Source organism: Oratosquilla oratoria, chromosome 33 (assembly GCF_046742065.1).
Source record: "Oratosquilla oratoria isolate Oo_2021 chromosome 33, ASM4674206v1, whole genome shotgun sequence".
NCBI lineage: Eukaryota > Metazoa > Arthropoda > Malacostraca > Stomatopoda > Squillidae > Oratosquilla > Oratosquilla oratoria.
Genome location: NC_134809.1, coordinates 38,388,628 through 38,407,933, shown reverse-complemented (window position 1 = coordinate 38,407,933; position 19,306 = coordinate 38,388,628). Strand labels below are relative to the sequence as shown.

Sequence of the window (19,306 nt, the reverse complement as noted above, 5' to 3'; positions counted from 1 at the left end):
TCGAGTGCGGAGAGAGCAGCATGGGTGTCTGCACCCCCCCAATTTATACCCCAGCCGCACAACACAGGTGCTACTGCCCAAATGCCAACTTATCTTAATACACATTTTCCTATCCCTATCCACCCAACTCCACACACCCATTACTTCCTTTATTTAAGCATGGAGAGGGTTCACAATAATTCCCTAGCTTATACCTTAACCTACAAGACAGTGAGGTAGAAAAGGAGGGGAGGCGCTAATTCGCCTCCTTCTTCTTGGTTAATGCGTCCCTTGACCTCAGCTAGCGGGCGGCGTTGATTTCGTACCACTCCGCCGCTTGCCTACGAGAGCTTTCGCGCGCGTTCTAGGTCAACAGTGTAAGCGGACAAGGAGTCATTGTTCATTCTCACCCCATAGGGCTAAGGTGGTCAAGAGAGGGGACGCCGTCTTCACCACCGTCGGACTTACGCCGCTCCATATTTGGTCCGTGTTATAGGTCACACCGAGGGGTTGCACAACACAGTGTAGTCATGCTCCAGGAATGAATATGTCACATCACGAGTATGAACCCGGTGTGACGTGACATGACCGACAAATCTTACAAACTATCTAGGCACTAAAGATGACCGAGGCAACGAGCACAAAGGAGCCATTCAAGATGAACAATATCACCTTAAGGCCATATGACGGCAATGGAGACGTCGCCGGGTGGCTCAAAAAGACGGAATTAGTGGATAAATTAATCGGAGTCACGGACGTCGCGAGCTATATTGCCCTTAATCTAGAGAACGACGCGTTGGCCACGTATCTGGAAATGTTGGATAGTGATCAAGGGGATGCAGGGAAGGTAAAGAAAATATTACAAGAGGCTTTCGGCGAGATTCCGTTCGAATTGTTTAATCGGCTGCAAATAATACGCTGGGCTGGCGAACAGGTTGATGTTTTTGCCAATGAAATTAGGTTAGCTGGAATGTCGACATTCACTGGCGAAGGCTTGGATAAACTCGTCAGGATGGTGTTTGTGAATGGCTTTCCGGATCACATATCTGCTGGACTACAGGAAATAATGCCGTGTCGGCGAGTATGGACGAGTTGATAGTTCGCACTAGGCTTCTCACGAGGACAAAGAAGGATGGGCCTTTAGCAGCCATGGTAACAGAGCAACCACAGGGACCTACACGAGACCTCGGGTCGAGATGCCAATCCAGTGACAATGGAGGAGGGAAAACGGGAGAGTCCAGTGGTAACCACAGCGGATGGAGGGGGCCGTCTAGGCTCCGTTGTTATGTGTGTCGGCGACTCGGTCACTTCGCGAAGAATTGTAGAGGGACGGAGCTCATATGTTACAAATGCGATGATCCGGGACATATGGCTCGACACTGTAAGTAGGGAACTGATGAGATGACCAGACGAGAGCTCTTTTCCCTGTGTGGCAAATTGGTGGGTCACTACCCGATCGCCGGTTGGCTCCGTGTAGCATGCAGTTATATGAAGAGGCGGTCAGGATCGAAGGATTGAGGAGAGAAGGTTGATGAGGGCACGCCCACGATAATACGTGACGTCGTACAACGGATGAGACATGGTGATCCCGTGAGAGGACAGTAAAATGTACCGTGGTGCGATGCTGGTAGCATAGCAACCGGCGTCGCCTTGAAGATAGGAGGTGTGGTAGTCGAAGATGGAGCGTGGCAGCGAAAAAAGGATGGCTGCCATCACATTAATGTATCGGAGTTGGATGCGGTTATGAAAGAAGTCAATTCGGCGCTGAAATGGGGGCTACGTGAGATCGAAATCAGGACTGACTACAGCTACAATACCGACAGCTGAGAAGAGAATATGCACGAAAGGGGCTACAAAGGTCATTGTGAAGAATCGTCTTGGAATCCTGAGGGAATTAATAGACGAGTTCAGCGTGAAGATGAGCGTGCCCCACGTGCTGTCGGAAATAAACAAAGCAGATACGTTAACCAGAGTGAAGAAAAGCTGGCTGAAAGTGCCGGAAGAATAAGACGAGCAGAAGTTTGAAGTGTGTGCTGCAAGGTCCCTCTGCTTGAAAGAGTTGGATGGAACTCATCACCTTGGTATTGATAAGTCATTGTTCTTGGCAAGGAAAGATGACCCAAATATAACGAGGGAAGAAGTCCGGTGGGCAGTAAGAGTGCACGTCCGATGTCAGTCGATAGACCCCGTCTCCAGACCGCACGCGGCGGGGGAACTTAGCGTAGAAGAAAAATGGAGAAGGCTGGCGTTGTTGTAACCCACTATCGGCGGGGCATGTACTTATCGATGGCTGATTGCGGCTTGGACGCTTCGCCGTCTGGTGGGAGTTGAAGACGGAGACGGGAGAGGAAATTGCTCGGGTGATGAATGAGATATTTCTGGAACAGGGTCCAGTGGGTGAAATCCTGATGGATAATAGCACTGCATTTCGGTTGGGCTCGCTAAAAGAAGTGCTGGACAAATGGAGCACGAGACGTGTCTTTCAGGTTGCTTACCGGCCGTGCGGAAATGGAATAGTAGAACGACACCATCGCACGATTAACTCCATCGCCGAGAGCTCGCTAATACCACCCATAGAGGCAGTGGTATAATATGTCCCATAGGTCAGACTAAGACGAAGGCTCGGTTCCAAAATGAGCCTTATTTAAATATGATTGGCGACATCCCCGGGTAGGGCCGGGGCTACCAGCCGATACTGAAGAAGGCCCCACCTCAGTACAGGTGGGGAAGGAGGTATGGGTAAGGCCAAAGGATGGTAAGTGCACGTCACAGTGGACGAGGGGGGTCGTAACGGAGGTAAATTTGCGGAACATCTCTGTCGAGGGAGTGCCGCGACATATCTTGGATTTTCGTCGTGTGGTGAGTGGCGGAGAAAATGAGGAAGCGAGTCAAGACGTGGTATTGAACGATGGAGCGGCGCCCCGAAAGCCCCAACGCGACAGACATCCTCCAAGATGGCTGTAGGACTACGAATTAGGAAATGGAGGAGACAAAGAATAGGTTGATCTCGAGATCAATGTTGGGGGGTGAATGTGGTATAGACGGGGGTGCGCAGTTGGCACACCCGGCGCGAGGTGAAAAAGGTCACAGTGAGGGAGGAATGCTGCTGGTACACGACGGCGTCGGGGCCCACAGGTGCGTGTGTGTGTGGAACGAGGGAAAGCGAATAGAACTGTACTAGGATTAGGTTTACAAATAGGCAACGTTTTTAGGTAAGCTAGAATAGGGAGATATAAAAGTGTGGTGTGAATGAAAGGGGATTAAAGCATGGAGCAGAAGCAGCCAAAAGAACGGGATTTCCACAGAAATCAGGTAAGTGATCGACAAATCTTACAGTAATATGATTACAGTATTCAGGTCACTAATGGAGATAGGTTGTATTGACAGAAGAGATCTCCTGATTAAAGATGGGAGGGCTTTAAGAGGTCATGGGAGTAAATTAAGAAGGACCACATGTCAAAAGGATGTGAAAAAATACAGTTTTATATACAGATATATAAATATGTGGAATAACTTAGAAGGTGATTTTGCCTAAGCTCAAACAATAAGATCAAATCTAAATATGATAATTGGAAATGAAGGATATAGATTAAGTTGGAACCGTACATGAATTTAAGTCTAAGGAATGTTAGAAAATTAGAGAGCAGGAGACACAACCCAATAAGCATTGTTCCTTTCCTGTATACTACAATTAGGTAAATACATTTAATCTTTTTTTGTATAAATGCATAAGTACATGAAATAGCTTAAAAGGGAGTACAGCCCATGCCAGAACAATACATGAATTAAAATTTAAATATAATTACTGGAAATTAAGGATAGATACCAAATTGGAACTGTACATGAATTTGAGGTTAGGTATGATAAATTGGAGAGTAGTAGATGAAACCCAATGAGCATTGCTCCTTTCCTGTATACTAAGATTAGGTAAATACATTACAAAGCAATAGGTTTACCTATTGTTATGTATGGAAGCAAGGCCTGGGTAGTGAATGTATGGGTAATAAGTCATGTGGATGAAAAGTCTGTGGGATATAGAGTTACAAAATGTAACTAAGGAATGGTCTGATTCCGGAATGGACTGGGGTACAGATGGAATTGTGAGAGTAGAACAGTCACCTGAAATGGTTTAATAATTTTATGAGAACAGATGTGAGTAGACATCCTCAAGAGAAGCATGAGTCAGTGGTGTTAAAAGTGGGAGTAAAGGGCCATTTACATGGTCTAACAGTTTGACAAACCCAATTTGTCAAACAAGTGTTTGAAGTGATGTTTGACCGTGTGAATAGGGTATTTGGTTGTAAAACACATTCGACAAACATGTTTGATGACCAAATATCCCATTCACATGGTCAAACATCACTTCAAACACTTGTCTGACAAACCCGGTTTGTCAAACTGTTAGACCATGTAAATGGCCCTTAAGGTAAAGGTTAATGAAGACATAATAAGTCAGGATATTGAATAAGTGAAAATATGTGTGGGTGACAGTTGGAGAAGAATGAATAGACAAGGGTGACAATTTGTTCCATAAGAAGGGTGCACCAATAAAGAGCCAGTACAAATGACAGGAGAGAAATGAGGCGCAATTTTCATATTGTTTAATCAGGGAGGAATGGAAGTGAAGTGTGTAACTGGAGTGAAAGGGGTGAGGATGTCCTTCTAAGCCTTACCATCTTACTTTGTGGGTGACAGCTGTTTGAAAACAAAAACTGCACATGATACTGTAATTAAACTGTAATTCACTTTACTTACAAAAGCTGTGTACTCCTTGACCTCATGTTCTAAACAATGTGGTGGACTTGTGTTTCCGAGCCAAAAGCATTCCTGGCACATTTGGTAGTTGTAGCATCTTTGACACTTGTATCGGAGGCCACTAAAGTTTTCCCGTTTACAACCATCACACATAGTTTGGTGAACGACTGCAATATCATAAAGAAAAATGTCTTCCAGTTGAATCGACAAGAAACATCTATTTCATCAAAGATTACTTATTCTTTCTGTTCCCTATCTTTACATTCACCAACTTTAAAAATACATTGTGTAATAAAACCATGAGCAAAAAGCAAAAAGAGATATATAGTAACATTTAATCATACAAATTGACAAGTCTTCACTGATTTAGACTCCAAAACATAAAATCTTGATTGCTTCTCCACTGCCTAAATTATTTACAGATATCATGGAGCATTATATACTATAGCCACTGATAAAACCTTAAATTTACCAGAGGAAAGAGTATGATTTGGTTATAATGACCTGTGTAGGAAGTGTATGACAAAAGCAAGCTAAAAAGGGAAAGCTAATACAATTCACTAGAAGGGAACACTTGATAGTTCTCAGGACTTTTCTCAATTCTAGACCTAGAGTATCTTCCAATTTTCAGTCTATTTACAGGTTATTTTACTAAATACAATCATGTATAGATATTTAAAAATATTTCAGTTGAATTAGGAGGAAAACAGTCTCTGATGATATTCACATCTATGGGATGTGTCAAATTTTCATAAGCCATAGGTGCTCACACTAAAGGTTGGTGTGTGAGGGGAAAAATGCAAGAAAGAAAGAAAAAAAAGAAAGAAAAAAGAAAGTAATTTCCCTAAACACTGAGTAGTCATTCATGTTAATGGGAAGCCTGTTATCAAACTGATAACTCAAATATTTTTAATATAAGAAAATTCAGCTACGGAAAAAGGAGAACCAAACAAAATTAACTAATATGAGATATAGAGGGCACAGGTCTCCCATACAACTGTCCTCTGTCATTTGTTGCTATGGAGATAAAGAATATACTACAGGGAGTCAATCCTAAGCACTGTTTGGGTAAATCACACACTCATAAAACCATGGCCTCACTTACACTCATCAACAAAGTCATCATCAATGAGATCAACTGCCCACACTGTATCTATAAATTGAAATATTATCAAAAGGTTACAACTCAAAGGTCAGAACTGTTCCTCCATGTTCAATTTATCTGATAAAGATCAAAGATACTTCATCCTTCCTAATTCATACTTTAGGTGATTCAATTGCAATACTGAAATACAAATTTACATTGATGTAATACTGTTCTTAACCTTTGGATGTATGCATCAACAAAATATTTACCCACACAACAAAGATATCCTTTATCCTCTGGATATATATTTCTAGGAAAAGTACTCTCAATGTAATCAAGTCAACACTATCAATATGTATAATGCATTCAAAGGTTTTGAATCTAAAACCATAGCATAACTTTTATTTAGGGGAGGACATACTCAAAGTCTACAGAGTCAAGTCACAAGATATTTTCCTTTTAATACAGATGAGTTTGCTGTATCACAACAGTGACCTTGAGCAACAATGAGCCATATAAACACTAAGTAAAGATTTTTCATGCACACCTGATTCAGCTGCTGCAAGTCTGTGTAACAGAGGAAGCCACGAAAGGCAATCAGGTCCTGGATTTCCCAGAACGACATCTAGAAAGTCATTCACATTAATCTTTGACACCTGGAATTGGAAAGTTAAAATTCAATTATAATAAATCTCATTAAGACTCATTATGATGAGGAATACTGCACAAAAGTCTACACGAAAACAAGGTATATGCTTACCCCATCAAAAATATGGTCTACAAGATTCTCTGAGTATGTGAAGCTAGGAGACTCAAATACAGCAGCAGGAAGTGCTAATACTTCTTTGAGGTATTCAGAAAAACGATTAAGGGATAAATGTCCATTGCTATCAGATATCTGTGAGAAGATATCTGAAATTAAAAATTTGCATCAGGAAGTAACTACTAAAAACTTAAATAAACATGAAATCACAAACTTATGTAGGCTGTACATTCAAGAAATTATCAGCACATGTGAAGATAATAATGGACAATGATACTAAAAAAAGGGAAAGGAATAGATTAGACAAATATTTGCAAGAAGAAAGCCAATGAAAATATATTTTTATATCATAAAAGCACAGTGAATGAATTAAATAACTATTAGGATATGGAAACTAGCTGAGTTCATGACTGCTTGAGTAAGGAGGGATGTAAAAGAGGAAAAAAAAGAGAGAAAACTAGGAAACTGGTTAAAGTGCTAAAGAAAAAATAAGACAAAGAGCAAAGAGAAGACAGATTGGAATGTGAGAGATCAGAGGTTGAAGATACTATATATAAAATAACAATAAAATAAAAAGAAAAGAGGGGAAGTAATGAAATAAAAAGAAAAATTGGAAGTTGGATGTATTCAAATCAGCAAGATTAGAGATAAATGATTATTAAAAAAAAAAGACATAATGTATATCATCAATATAAAGCTTAATGAAAATGTTGATGTTAAAGTGGGGCAAGGGAAATACTATATATCACAGGGGGACAGAGAAGAGAAAATGAGAATTTCCCCCAGACTAATCTAAGGTAATGTAAGTCAGGTAAGATCAGTGCACCTTCCCACATCCAATTCCTATGGAGATATCTCCCTTTTCTCCATGTATCTTTTTTTTTGTGTGGTTATACAACCAAAACATTCATGTTTTTGTTACAGTGGTAAATGATATAATAAACTCGCCATTCCACTCCCACACAGTGGAAAGTGAGAAACCCCTGGAAGAGCAAAGCCCTGTCAGCTGTGGCAAACTATTGAATCTTTTAGGCTAATGTTGGGTTCCTCCCTGCTGAGTCAGGGCTCTCAGGAACCAACACAGCAATGCCTGCAGTAGGTCTCAGGAATTGAACTCATGAGTTCAATACAGTACCCACTGGGCTACTCCACAGCCTGACTATGGAATACATAAAACTATTGTCATGAAATATCTTTCTCTTGTGGTAATTTAAAAAAAAATATATAAAAAAAAGTCAACTTTTAATATTCATGGGGGTTAGGGATCACAGATCCAAGCAAATGTTAAAAAACATGAATAATAGCTGCTCCCCTTAAATACACCCCTAGACTCCCTAATTACAAATAAAGGGTGCGCAAATGAAGAATATATCAATTCTTTTTTATTTCATTTATCCATCTATATACTAAGGGCTATCGTGGTGAGCTGACGCGACTAGTCATTTTGTCCCTTTGTTTCCGCCATACGTTTCGCCCAAGCGGGCCTCGGTGGTACCGTGGGTCGCACGGTGCCTAGCCCAGCGTGCCCCAGCAATCCATACTGGGTCACGTGGTTGCTCTTCTGGGAGATGATTGGCCGGGGCGCCCTAGCGACCCGGCAAGCAGCGGGTCGTTCGGCTTGCGACTGGCTGAAAGGGTTGCTTCGTGCGCAATTTACCGTCCTGACAAGGAAGAGCATGCCGTTGATGTCGCTATCAACAAATTAAAGGCAACCATGCCACAGCAATTTGCGAGGGTGGATGAGGAATCGTCTATTCCGGCGGTTCTACGCGCCGCCATAGACTATGCGCAACATAACCTACCCATAATGACCGAATATTTCGGCGACGGATATTCGGCCTTTATACTATACCCTGCCCCGAGCAACATCTCACCCTTTACACCACCAAGCCATTCCAACTCCATGCCCCACATGCATAGAGATTTTTCCTCGCCTCGCCATTCGCAAGAGACAGAGACGACCCCTCGAGAGGAAGACATAAAATCATACACTCCCCACAGGTCCGACACTCCCCACATGACCGGGGGTCACAGAAATACGTGGAAACGGGACCGCGGGCGTAGTATCCAAAACAGGCGGAGTCCCTACCGCACCCATTATCGGAAACTGGGCCACTATACCGAGACACGTTACTTTCGCTCCCCTGGCTAACCGAGATCACCTTGCCATGCCTGCGGCTACGCAGGTCATACGAGAGACGGAGGCCAGTCTGGCTTTTCTAACAGCGGTAGTCAGTCAAGAAACTCCTCGCGCAGAGGGAAGCCTGCCTCAAGATGACTGGTGAGCCTAGAAAGCCCGTGGAAATTGTCCACGTAAAAATTTCCAGTGTTCATAGTGCTGTGGGTAGGTTGACAATGGTGGCAGTTCAGTTGTTTGGGTCAAACACCACCCAGTCAGTTTGCGCTCTCCTCGATATGGGGGCAGCAGTATCTCTAATTCATAAGTGTCCTGCCCGTTGACGCGGAGGGTTTACAGGTGGGCACCACCAGAATCATAGTAACGAATGGTTCGGAGATGCCTCTTGGAGAGAGCAGACAACTTCACTCCCGCAGATCAAGCCATCTCGGCTTTGTTCACGGCACGAACATAGGCTGAGGGTGCCAGCCTGCTCGGCCAGGGAGTAGTGGAACTGCACAGAACGGAAGAAGGAAAGGCCTGGTGCAAACTCCCATTCCTGAACTTGGGACCTGATGTCCTTGAGATCCAGAGAGACCACGTGATTGGGTAACTTACGTTCTTAGGGGAGACCACGTTGGTAGACGGCGGAACAGACGTATCAGTGGGAACGGTGCAGGCGAGCGAGAAAGTGGATACATTACGAAGGGATTAACAACGACGGGAAGTAAGGAAAATTTTCCCTCTCCCAAATAGCAAGGAGAGTCTAGCTTTAACTGCTTCAGTGGTCACATACGGCATTGTGGTTGCCTTACCGGGGGATCCACTAATGGTTACACCTTACTTTTTCCGTGAGATCAGGACCATTGGACCGCCTGTATACCACAAATCTTATCCCGTTCCGGAGAAATTCCGAGAGGAAATCCGGGAACTGATTGGAGACATGTTTCATAAGGGGATCATCCGCCCATTACGATCCCCGTATAATGTTCCTGTCGTCTCGTGGCAAAGAAAGACAACACGGTTCGGCTCTGTCTAGACTTTCGAGCACTAAACAAAAACGTGGTAGATGATAGGCTCCCACTCCCCCATATCGACTCGATGTTACGGAGTCTCGGCGCCAGCGTCATATCGTCCCTATTGGATCCTAAATCCGGGTATCTATAGATCCCGCTGGTGGAGAGCAGCTGCGAGAAAACTGCGTGCTCGACGCCTTGACGCCCGAGGGTCACTATGAGTTCACATCTCTTCCCTTTGAGTTGAAAGACGCCCTATTATGCTTTCAGCGGGTGATGAATCAGGTACTGACGGGGCTGTTAGTGATTAGCGCGATGGTGTACATGGACGATATCATTGTTCTTGGGACCACATGTGACGACCACTTCAAGAACCTTGAGGATGTCCTTCGGAGGCTATAGGAGGCAGGCCTCTCTTTGAGGCTGGAGAACTGTCACTTCTTCCAGAAAGAGTCGCCTACCTAGGGCATGTAATATTCCAGGACGGGACCCATCCTAAACCAGAGAAGGTTCGAACCAGCAAGGCTTTCCCGCAACCAGCGCGTCAGAAAGAACTGCTTTCCTGGGAGTAGCGTAGTACTATAGGAAATTCATCCCAAATTTTGCCGAGATTTCACGACCCCTAGTAGATATGACGAAGAGTAACCTAGCTAGGAAACACAAGGATCGCGAGCTTGGCCCGTGGACATCCGCTCATGTGCACGCGTTTGAGTCCCTCAAAACCCAATTATCCAACACGGTAGTCGTCCCCTACTCTAATTTTGCGAAACCTTACTTGTTCACTACATATGCCAGTGCTTCGGCGATTGGGGGCGTGCTTCAGTAGGAGGACGAGGGAGGTAGGAGACGGCCGCTCTCCTATTTCAGCCGCAGTCTTAATGAGCACAAGAGACGGTATAGTAGTGTTGAAAGAGAAGCATTAGTAGTGGTTTACGGTCTCACCGTAAATCGAAATCTGATCATGGCACCTCACTGCTAAGGGCACAAACACTCGGATTCTCCGATGGCAAATGGCAATCACTGATTTTGATTTCGAAGCCAATTATATCCCGGGGCGATTAAAAATTGTCGCTGACACGCTTTCTAGAATTCGGTGAGCTGACCACACTACGGACGCCTTCATAGTGTCGGCCATAACCACGGGTAGCCAGGGAAACTCAAACACTAAGGACCGCGTTAAATGGGACCAACTGACGATCCGAAATGAACAGGATGAACACATTGACTGGGGTCAAATAAAAAACTATTTCAAAGGAGCCATGACGGTAGAGCACAAGATTCCTCGCCTAAGAGTACCAATCGAGGAGTTTCGACTCCTCCCAGACGGACTTTTACTCCACTTTCCCCAGGCCACGTCCCTGATTTTTTTTTTTTTTTTTTTGGCAACCTCACACTTTTTGTTAAACCAGTCCTATTTCTGCTTCTTCTTTCTACTTGTCTTTGGCAAATATTTGTTTGCTCCTAGGTTGTTAATGTCAAGAAATATTTCCCATTTCCCTCCTTATTCTCATGATATTCATGAATTCCTCCCAGTCTGCTTCTTCAAAGAAATTTTTCAACCCTAATATGCTTGACTAAAACTGAGTCTCCCTTGCCTGTGTGATTTATTTCTTGACCCTATTTCCTCATCCTCCAGCTGAAATTCAATGGTTACATGGTCACTTTTTCCTATGGGGCAAAGGTAGTTCAAGGAGGTGATGATGTCTAGCTCTGGTTAGTAAGAGATCTAATATTGTAGGAATGTCATCTCCTCTTGCCTGGGTCATTTCCTTTACCCACTGGGTCATTGTGTTCTCCATTGCTATCCTTAACAGGGTATTTCCCCTAGGAATCAGCTTTTCCACTTGTTTCCCATTCCTCCCAATTTAACTCACTGGAATGAAAATTTCCAATAAAGACTAAATTGCTACTTTGTTCAATAGTTTCCTTTTGGAAAAGGGCTGTATCCAATAACATTTCTTGATATTCAGCTTCACTGCAAGCTCTTGTCTGGGGGTGGGGGGTATGCCAATATGAGGTCTCTTTTATTCTGCTCTTTAGCATTAATTTTTAGGTGAATTGCTTCAGCCTTGCCTTCACTCATATTTGCTTCTTCCACCTTTATATCACTTTTAACAACAAACATTACCCCTCCACCATTTTTATCTTCATTGTCTCTTCTCCAGGAGGTGTATCTATTGTTCTCAAACTGTAGATCATAATTTTTTGGGAGTTTTGTTTCCACTTGACAAATCATCAGGCGCGTTTATCCTTAAGTAGTCAGTTATCTCCAACCTAGCCAATAGTAAACCATCAACATTAGCATATACTCCTCTAAGTTTCCTTTTATTGTTTTCTTTGTAATAATGCCTTCCATTTTTTTTTTTTTTTTTTTTAGCAACCATTTCCTCGCCTTCTGATTGACAACTCACAAAAAAAAAAAAAAAAAAAAAAAAAAAAAAAATGCTGTTTTTCTTTTTTTCGTCCTCCTATCATTTTTGGCTTTGGCCTCCTCTAAGAGCTTTCGTGTCTTTGCTCATTCCTCTTCATTAGCATCTTTCCTATTCCAAATACTTTTTAACTTTTCTTCTTATGCTAGCCCCCGAGGCTTGCTGATTACTTCGTTTGCCCTGGCTTATGACTTGAACTTTATTTTCATTGGATGTGTGCCATTTTTCTTATACTGACCTAACCTACTCATGCTATCATGCTAGAGTTATTGAGGTAGGAATGTATTTATAATCAACTCTCTACTGTTCATAATTTTATTATTTGACTTTCACCATTATTTAGCTTCAGTAATATGGCTGAAATGAAATAAGATCGGTCCTTATATCAAATTGATCAACAAAGATCCATGTGGCAAATGAGCTCATATTTGTCGTTCAGCCAGTTAGCAGAACACGAGCTGGATTCTGGTAAACAATATCAGTTGTCTATAAAGTAATGTCGTAGCACATTGATAAAACAAACTTTTTATCCCACAGTCGGAAAAAGAAGACACTAATGTCGAGCGTTCTGTATATTTCGATCACTAACTGTGACCCTCTTCTGCTGAAGAGGGTCACAGTTAGTGATCGAAATATACAGAACGCTCGACATTAGTGTCTTCTTTTTCCGACTGTGGGATAAAAAGTTTAATATCAGTTGTGTTGTGCGGCCCAGACACAATCATTGGCTGGCTAGAAGCTCTTGGCTGCTCCACATCAGTCACTCCTCTCTCTGTCTATATGCCATGATGCTCTGTAATGGCTAAAGACAATTGCCTTATTGAATGAGTCCCTTTTGCTACTGGCACCGTTGGTGCTTTTCCTGGTCCTAGTGATTATTTTCATGGCTCTAACACTCGGAAAGTAATGAAAGTCCTAACTCTGGAGAAAAGGCTAGAAATTTTAGAGAGGATTGATGAAGTCTGGACTATTTGCTGTTGCTGTGAACATTATAACTTTCCACAAACCACATAACAGCTTCACAGGAGTAGTTAACAGGATACAAGGAAATTTATGGTATTACCTCTTGTTAGTAAGCTATGTGATGAATAATAAAGAGTCCACTGTATGTGCGTACAGAGCTTTCACATGACCAGTAAGAAATATATGTAAAATTACTACAGGAGAGAAGACAGTACGTACTTTTGTGTATTATATTGAGTGAAAAAAAAAAACAGAAATGGTTATATATACATCACAGAAGCAACACAGGCAGGAGGGGACACAATGGGAAGAATATGTGTGAGAAGTGCACGGACCCTACCTCTCTCACCTTACCTCACCACAATTACGTCAATCTAGTGGGGATTTCTTAATAATCAATTTAGTCAGTAATTTGTTACATTAGAAATGGCCATAACTCATATTTACATTTTTTTTTTTTTTCATATGTGCCCAAGATAAAGCATGAGGGACCAATTATAGGACACCGCTTGTGGTGGTCCTACAAGATGGACAACAAAGCTACCATTTTCAAAACCTGCCAATACTCTCACCTCCATTAGCAGGTGCAGCCCTGAATTTACGGACTACGCCCAAGATCCATCAACTTCAACTGCATTTCTTACACTTTTTCACTCATAGAGAACTAACAACTGGCAACTGAACCAGTGACATAGAAACAGTCCCACATTGATATGACGACAATGGCGACGCTCCTAGGTTTGCCTTGAACGGGCAAAGCCAGATGGAAATACTTGCCAATTGAGTGAACAGGGGGGAGACAATGCTATTAAGGGTCACAGTAGAGGAAAAACATTGCTGGATCCAACTTTGTGAGATTTTCGTCACGAAGCGACTAGTTTGCATTTAACAGGCAATGCCAGATAAAAATACTTGCCAGTTGAATGAACAGGGGAAAAGCAAAGTTATTCAAGGTGCAAAACCAACTTCAACTATATATGTTATCGTATCTACCTCAATATTTTTCAGTTAGGGCACATATGTTTTTTGAGGATTTGCATTTTTTTTCTTTTTTTCATTTTTGTATAGGTTACCCCCTACAGGGTGTTCGGGATAAATTTGACTTTTTCGGAAAGGAAAATTTATGTATTCTCAAAATTCAAGTGTATCTCTTAGAGGATCTTTTGCCAAATACAGCTCACTCAAAGAAGCCACCCTGAGCCTCCACCACGGCCTCCAGGCGGGACCTGAACCTGCAGCACGCAGCCTTCATGGTGTCCTTCGAGAGACGCCTGAACACCAGTTTGATCCTGGCAATCAGTTCGTCCTTGGTGTTGCAGGCGGACCGATTTGTATCTTTTTCAACTGCGCCCCACACATAATAGTCCATGGGGTTGCAATCAGACGAGTTGGGGGCCCAGATGTTGGGACTGGTGAAGTCGTAGAAGTTCTCAGACAGCCACTTCTGGGTTTTCCCGGAGATATCGCAGAGCTGAGTCCTGCTGCGACACGTATGGTCTTCTCGCAGCCACCCTCTCCACCCAGCGCTTGACAACAATGGACAACAACTCAATATAGCCATCTGAAGTGAGTCTGGGTCCCTCTTCAAAGATGTGGGGCGGCATGACATGGCCTTCGCTGGAAACACACCCAAAGACCATCACAGTTCGACGGAACTTGGTCTTCATGAAGCGCGGGACTTCATGCGGACTATAGACTAGACACCTGTTGTTTTGCGCATTATGCAACTGGTCCTTGAAGAAGTTCTTCTTGTCTGAGAAGAACCAGAGCATCCTCGGCTCGACTGGGTGTTTGACCTTGTTGAGGAGTTTCTTGGCTTTCGTAAGGCGGTTCTCTTGAGCCTTGGCTGTGAGTAGTTGGCCCTTGTGCCTGTTGTATGAGGAGTAGCAAAGATCCTCGTTCAGCGCTTTCTTCATAGTCGCCATTCCGACGCCCATCTCTCTCGCCAAGGTCTGCATTGCCTTGCCTGGATCTTGTCACACCTTTTTTTTGCAGCTTCTCGGCGAATTTCGTTGTTCGGACAGAGTCAGAATGCCTGCTATGATCCTTCCTGCTAGTCACTGCTTCCACATTTCCGTCGCAATTCTCCAGCTCACATCTCACAGCCTTCACGGTATTCAAGGAGCACTCAGCTGCAGCAAATATTTCCGAATTTTTTAATCCGGCGGGAATCATCACGATGCAGGCCACTCTTCCAATCTTCCGGGGCTTTCCAGTCATCCATGTTCTTTAGCTCTCACACCCACCAATAATACACAGAATCAGCTATCCGTTGCACTTTACGACTATTAAATCCACCAAATGGTTGTGAAATGACAGAAGATAAAAAAGATTATGAAATTTATCCCGAACACCCTGTATATGGGGCAACCCACACTGGATGTGGTGTCATATATACAATTTAAATGACATCTCATGTTGCATATAAAATTTAATTTCGTTGAACTTAACAAAATGCATAAAAAAAAAAAAAAAACAGGAGTGACCCATACACCTGATCTGCCTGCCACACCGAATTTTGATCAAACCCCCCCTAAAAAAATTAACAACCCTATGTACTAAAAAATTACACTACCACACTTGTAAATGTTCATATTAACTGACAATGATTTGAAAATATATAAAACCACAGTAAAAATGTCAAAATGACACTTATATAATTTAGGCACATATTTCCATGTTATATGTTATTTCAATCCCATCTGGGGTATTGGCTGCATGTTATTGCGGGGTTAAAAGCTGCTAAGTTGCATGCAGCTGATACTTTAGGGTCTATATGGGGCGCCCCTACGGACCAGAGCCACACATTATTTTGTCTGTAATAGAGGAAATCTCTATTCATAGAGAAATTATGCTACTTTATTATACTGTGACTGTCCCTCCGTTATGCTGTCCACCCACTCTTACTACTGTTCTGTACCACTTCTCTGAATATTCATTTCCTTTTTTGCCGAACCCTGTGGTAAGGGAGAGAGAATACTGCCACCAAGTATTCCTACTTGAGTCGTAAAAGGCGACAAAAAACGGGACAGGGATAGGACTAGGCATCCAACTCTCTGTAGCCTTAAAAGGGACATTCCTAATGAAAACAAAGTCATAAGAAGGTCTAGAAAAAGTTTTCTAACAGAACCCTAAGGTTTGGGTCTTTTAACGTGCGTGGATGTGGTACAGATGAGAGGAAAAGGGAAGAGGTGGCCAGTGTGTTTGTGAGAAGAAAGATGGATGTGCTGGCATTGAGTGAAACTAAGTTGAAAGGGAGGGGCGAGTTTGAGTTTAGGATTATAGTTGGGAGGGTGTCAGAAGTGAAGAGAGGAAGAGGGAGAGAAGGGGTGGCTATACTAGTAAGTGAAGAGATAGGTAAACGTGTGGTGGAGTGGAAGGAGGTTCTTCGAGGTTAATGTGGATGAAGGTGAAACTGGGAAGGCAGATGTGGGTTTTTGTAAGTGCATATGGACCTGGTAGTGAAAAAAGTGTAGAGGAAAGGGCGGCATTTTGGACAGATTTAAATGATTGCATGAGGGTTTAGGGAGAAATCTTAATGTAGTGGTATTGGGAGATCTCAATGCCTCAGGTAGGAGATGAACCAATAGATGGAGTGCTTGGGAAGTGTGGAGTTTCAGGGAAAAAATCGCAGTTGAGAGATGGGAGATATGTCTAGAAAAAGAGTTGATGATAGTGTAATTATATTTCATGATGTGTCATGTTGTTTCATGATGTGTTATGATGTGTCACGATACGACACAAAGATGTGTAAGAATAACGCAGTAGCTTATGTAGGTTGTGTTAGGTAATAGAGGAAAATAGAAGTGAAAGTAGGATAGGTGAGGGAAGTAGAGATGAAAGACGTAGCAAAGTCGATCTTAGACGACTTTCAAGGGGAATTAGATACAGTGAAAGCAACGATTGACTTGGGTAAGTAGAAAAGCATAGATGATATTGTCATAAAAAGAAGTCAACTTACCCCCACATTTGCTGAAAGGGAACCAGAATTGTTCTTTTCAACATTCGAAGGCACGGTGAGACAAATGGGATAGAAAAGGGACCTTTGGTCAGCAATAATAAAACCTCACCTACCCCTAAAACCCTTAAGTGTGTACGCGGTATTTGACAAAGAAGGTATATGTCATTATGGTCAAATTAAGGATGAAATGATAAAGGCATATAAAATTTCCCAGGAACATTTTTGAAGGAAATTCAGAGAGGTTAGAGGGGATATTGGTTATGGAAATATGGATCCAAACAAGAATGTAAGGAGTAACCTAGGCAAATGGTTACGTTCGGTAAATGCGGTAAATGTTGCGAAAATCACAGAGGTAATTGCAATTGAACAATTCCTTAACTTATTGAATAATGAGGCTAGGCTATATGTCACTATGCAGAAATGTGAGGCTCTGTTGCAGGCAGCGGGTTTTGCGACAATTTTTGTATTAAGGATAAGTGAATCTAGAAGAAGAAACATGGTACAAACTTCGAGGAGTGAGAACAGAGGCGCGTATGCGATTCTGAGTCAGATATATGTGAGGCCACAAGTAGGAGATAGTTGGAGGAGACAAGTCCAGTGCTTTAACTGTGATAGATTTGGGCATATAACTCAGGATTGTTATGCTAGGCCAAATGGACAAAGGTACGGGCAGGAAATGGGAAACAAGCAAACCAGGCAGTAGATAATGTGTGGAGAAGGAGGCAGGAGGGAAATTAATCAGAATAGTAGATGCTATACCTGCAGTAAATATGGTCATGGGATGGAAAATTGCCCCAAGGAAATGGAAGGAGGGGGGGCACACAAGACTGAAGACAAGTAAAAGACTCTAGCAAGACAAAGGAGAATAAAGTAGTAGGGAATAAAGATGATAGCAATTGCTGTGTAGGTGAAGGAAGGTTAGACAAGATGGAAGATACAAGGGTAAGCCAAGGGGGTTGCCTTATGTGAAGGATGCCAAGATAGGAGTAGAGGGGAGTGAGAGGGAATATGAAGTCAAGGCTTTGCGAGACACAGGGGCATCCTGCACCATTGTGAGGCCAAATGTTATACCAGGATTTGAAAATAGACACATAGGTCAGTTTATCATGGGGTTAGCCGGAGGAGTGACGATATTAGCACCCATAGCTAAGATATTTCTTGAAATATATGGTCAGACAGCGGGCGTTGAAGTAGGAGTAGAACTTCCTGTGAAGGAAACAGACGTCCTCCTTGGGAATGATGTAGGTGAGACAGTCCAGGTCAGGCTAAAGACGGTAAGTAATCCTATAACCAGACAGACAAACTATGACAAATCTGACATGGAAGATCCAGTAGCACTCATTACCAGATCTCAAACCAAAAAGGCACGAGAGGAAGATGAAAAAGATGGAGATAACCTAAATTTTCTGCTTGAAGCAGATGTTACAGACAAGACTCCTGAAGAATCACAAGATGAACTTAGCATGGAAGAGGAGCGGGTATCAGCAGAAGATTTAGGAGTAGACCAGGGAAGCGACGCCCAAGCAGAAATGATCTTTGAGAAAACAATAGACAGGGAAGAACTCGTCCGGCTACAACAGGAGTACCCAGAGCTGAAGGAGATGCGCCAAACAACTGAGGAGGAAGAGCAGAAAGAAAAGGATTATAGCAAGACTAAGTTCATCGTGGAAGGTGGTGTACTTCTGAGAAAATAGAAAACATCAGAACAAGTAGGTGATGTCATTACACAAATCGTAGTTCCACAGAAGATTAGGGAGAAGATCATGAGGCTGGCCCATAAGACTACCTGCACCCAGCTTGGAATCACCAAGACTAAGCAGTTACTACTCAACCATTTTTATTTGCCACGTTTGTCGGGGAATTTTAAGAGGATAGTTGAGCGATGTATAGCATCTCAGTTGATTGGGAAACCTAATGACACCCCCAAGAAGGTATCCATGTACCGAGTTCCTGTCATCGAGGAACGTTTCAGTAGAGTAGTTGTTGATTATGTACGACCTATCCCAGAGGCTAAGTCTGGGAAATTATTTCTACTTACCATTATTTGTCAATCCACACGGTATGCTGAAGCGATACCCCTGCCAAACAAAAGCAAGGACAGTCACTATTGCCTTAATGTCTTACTTTAGTAAGATGGGTATGCTTCGGGAAGTACAAAGTAACAGAGGCACTAACTTTTTAATGGGATATTCAAGGGATCCATGGAAGGTTTCAATATAAACCATGTAGTCGCGTCA

General features: G+C 42.8%; 1 protein-coding gene across 18 annotated transcripts in view; it reads right to left on the bottom strand.

The window, feature by feature from the left end:
• Nucleotides 1-19,306, bottom strand: part of LOC143017846 (dystrobrevin beta-like) — a 436,897-nt gene that overhangs the window by 177,972 nt on the left and 239,619 nt on the right. For 16 of the 18 annotated variants that reach the window (XR_012965709.1, XM_076172805.1, XM_076172802.1 and 13 more), the window contains 4 exons: nucleotides 6,582-6,733; nucleotides 6,369-6,477; nucleotides 5,840-5,887; nucleotides 4,735-4,901 (listed from right to left, as the gene is read on the bottom strand). Coding sequence is in view for 17 of the 18 variants with exons in the window: in XM_076172805.1 (XP_076028920.1) it covers nucleotides 4,735-4,901; nucleotides 5,840-5,887; nucleotides 6,369-6,477; nucleotides 6,582-6,733 (476 nt within the window). In the remaining variant the exon portion in view is untranslated. The remainder of the gene's footprint in view (nucleotides 1-4,734; nucleotides 4,902-5,839; nucleotides 5,888-6,368; nucleotides 6,478-6,581; nucleotides 6,734-19,306) is intronic. The other 2 variants (XM_076172809.1, XM_076172797.1) reach the window with 1 other exon arrangement.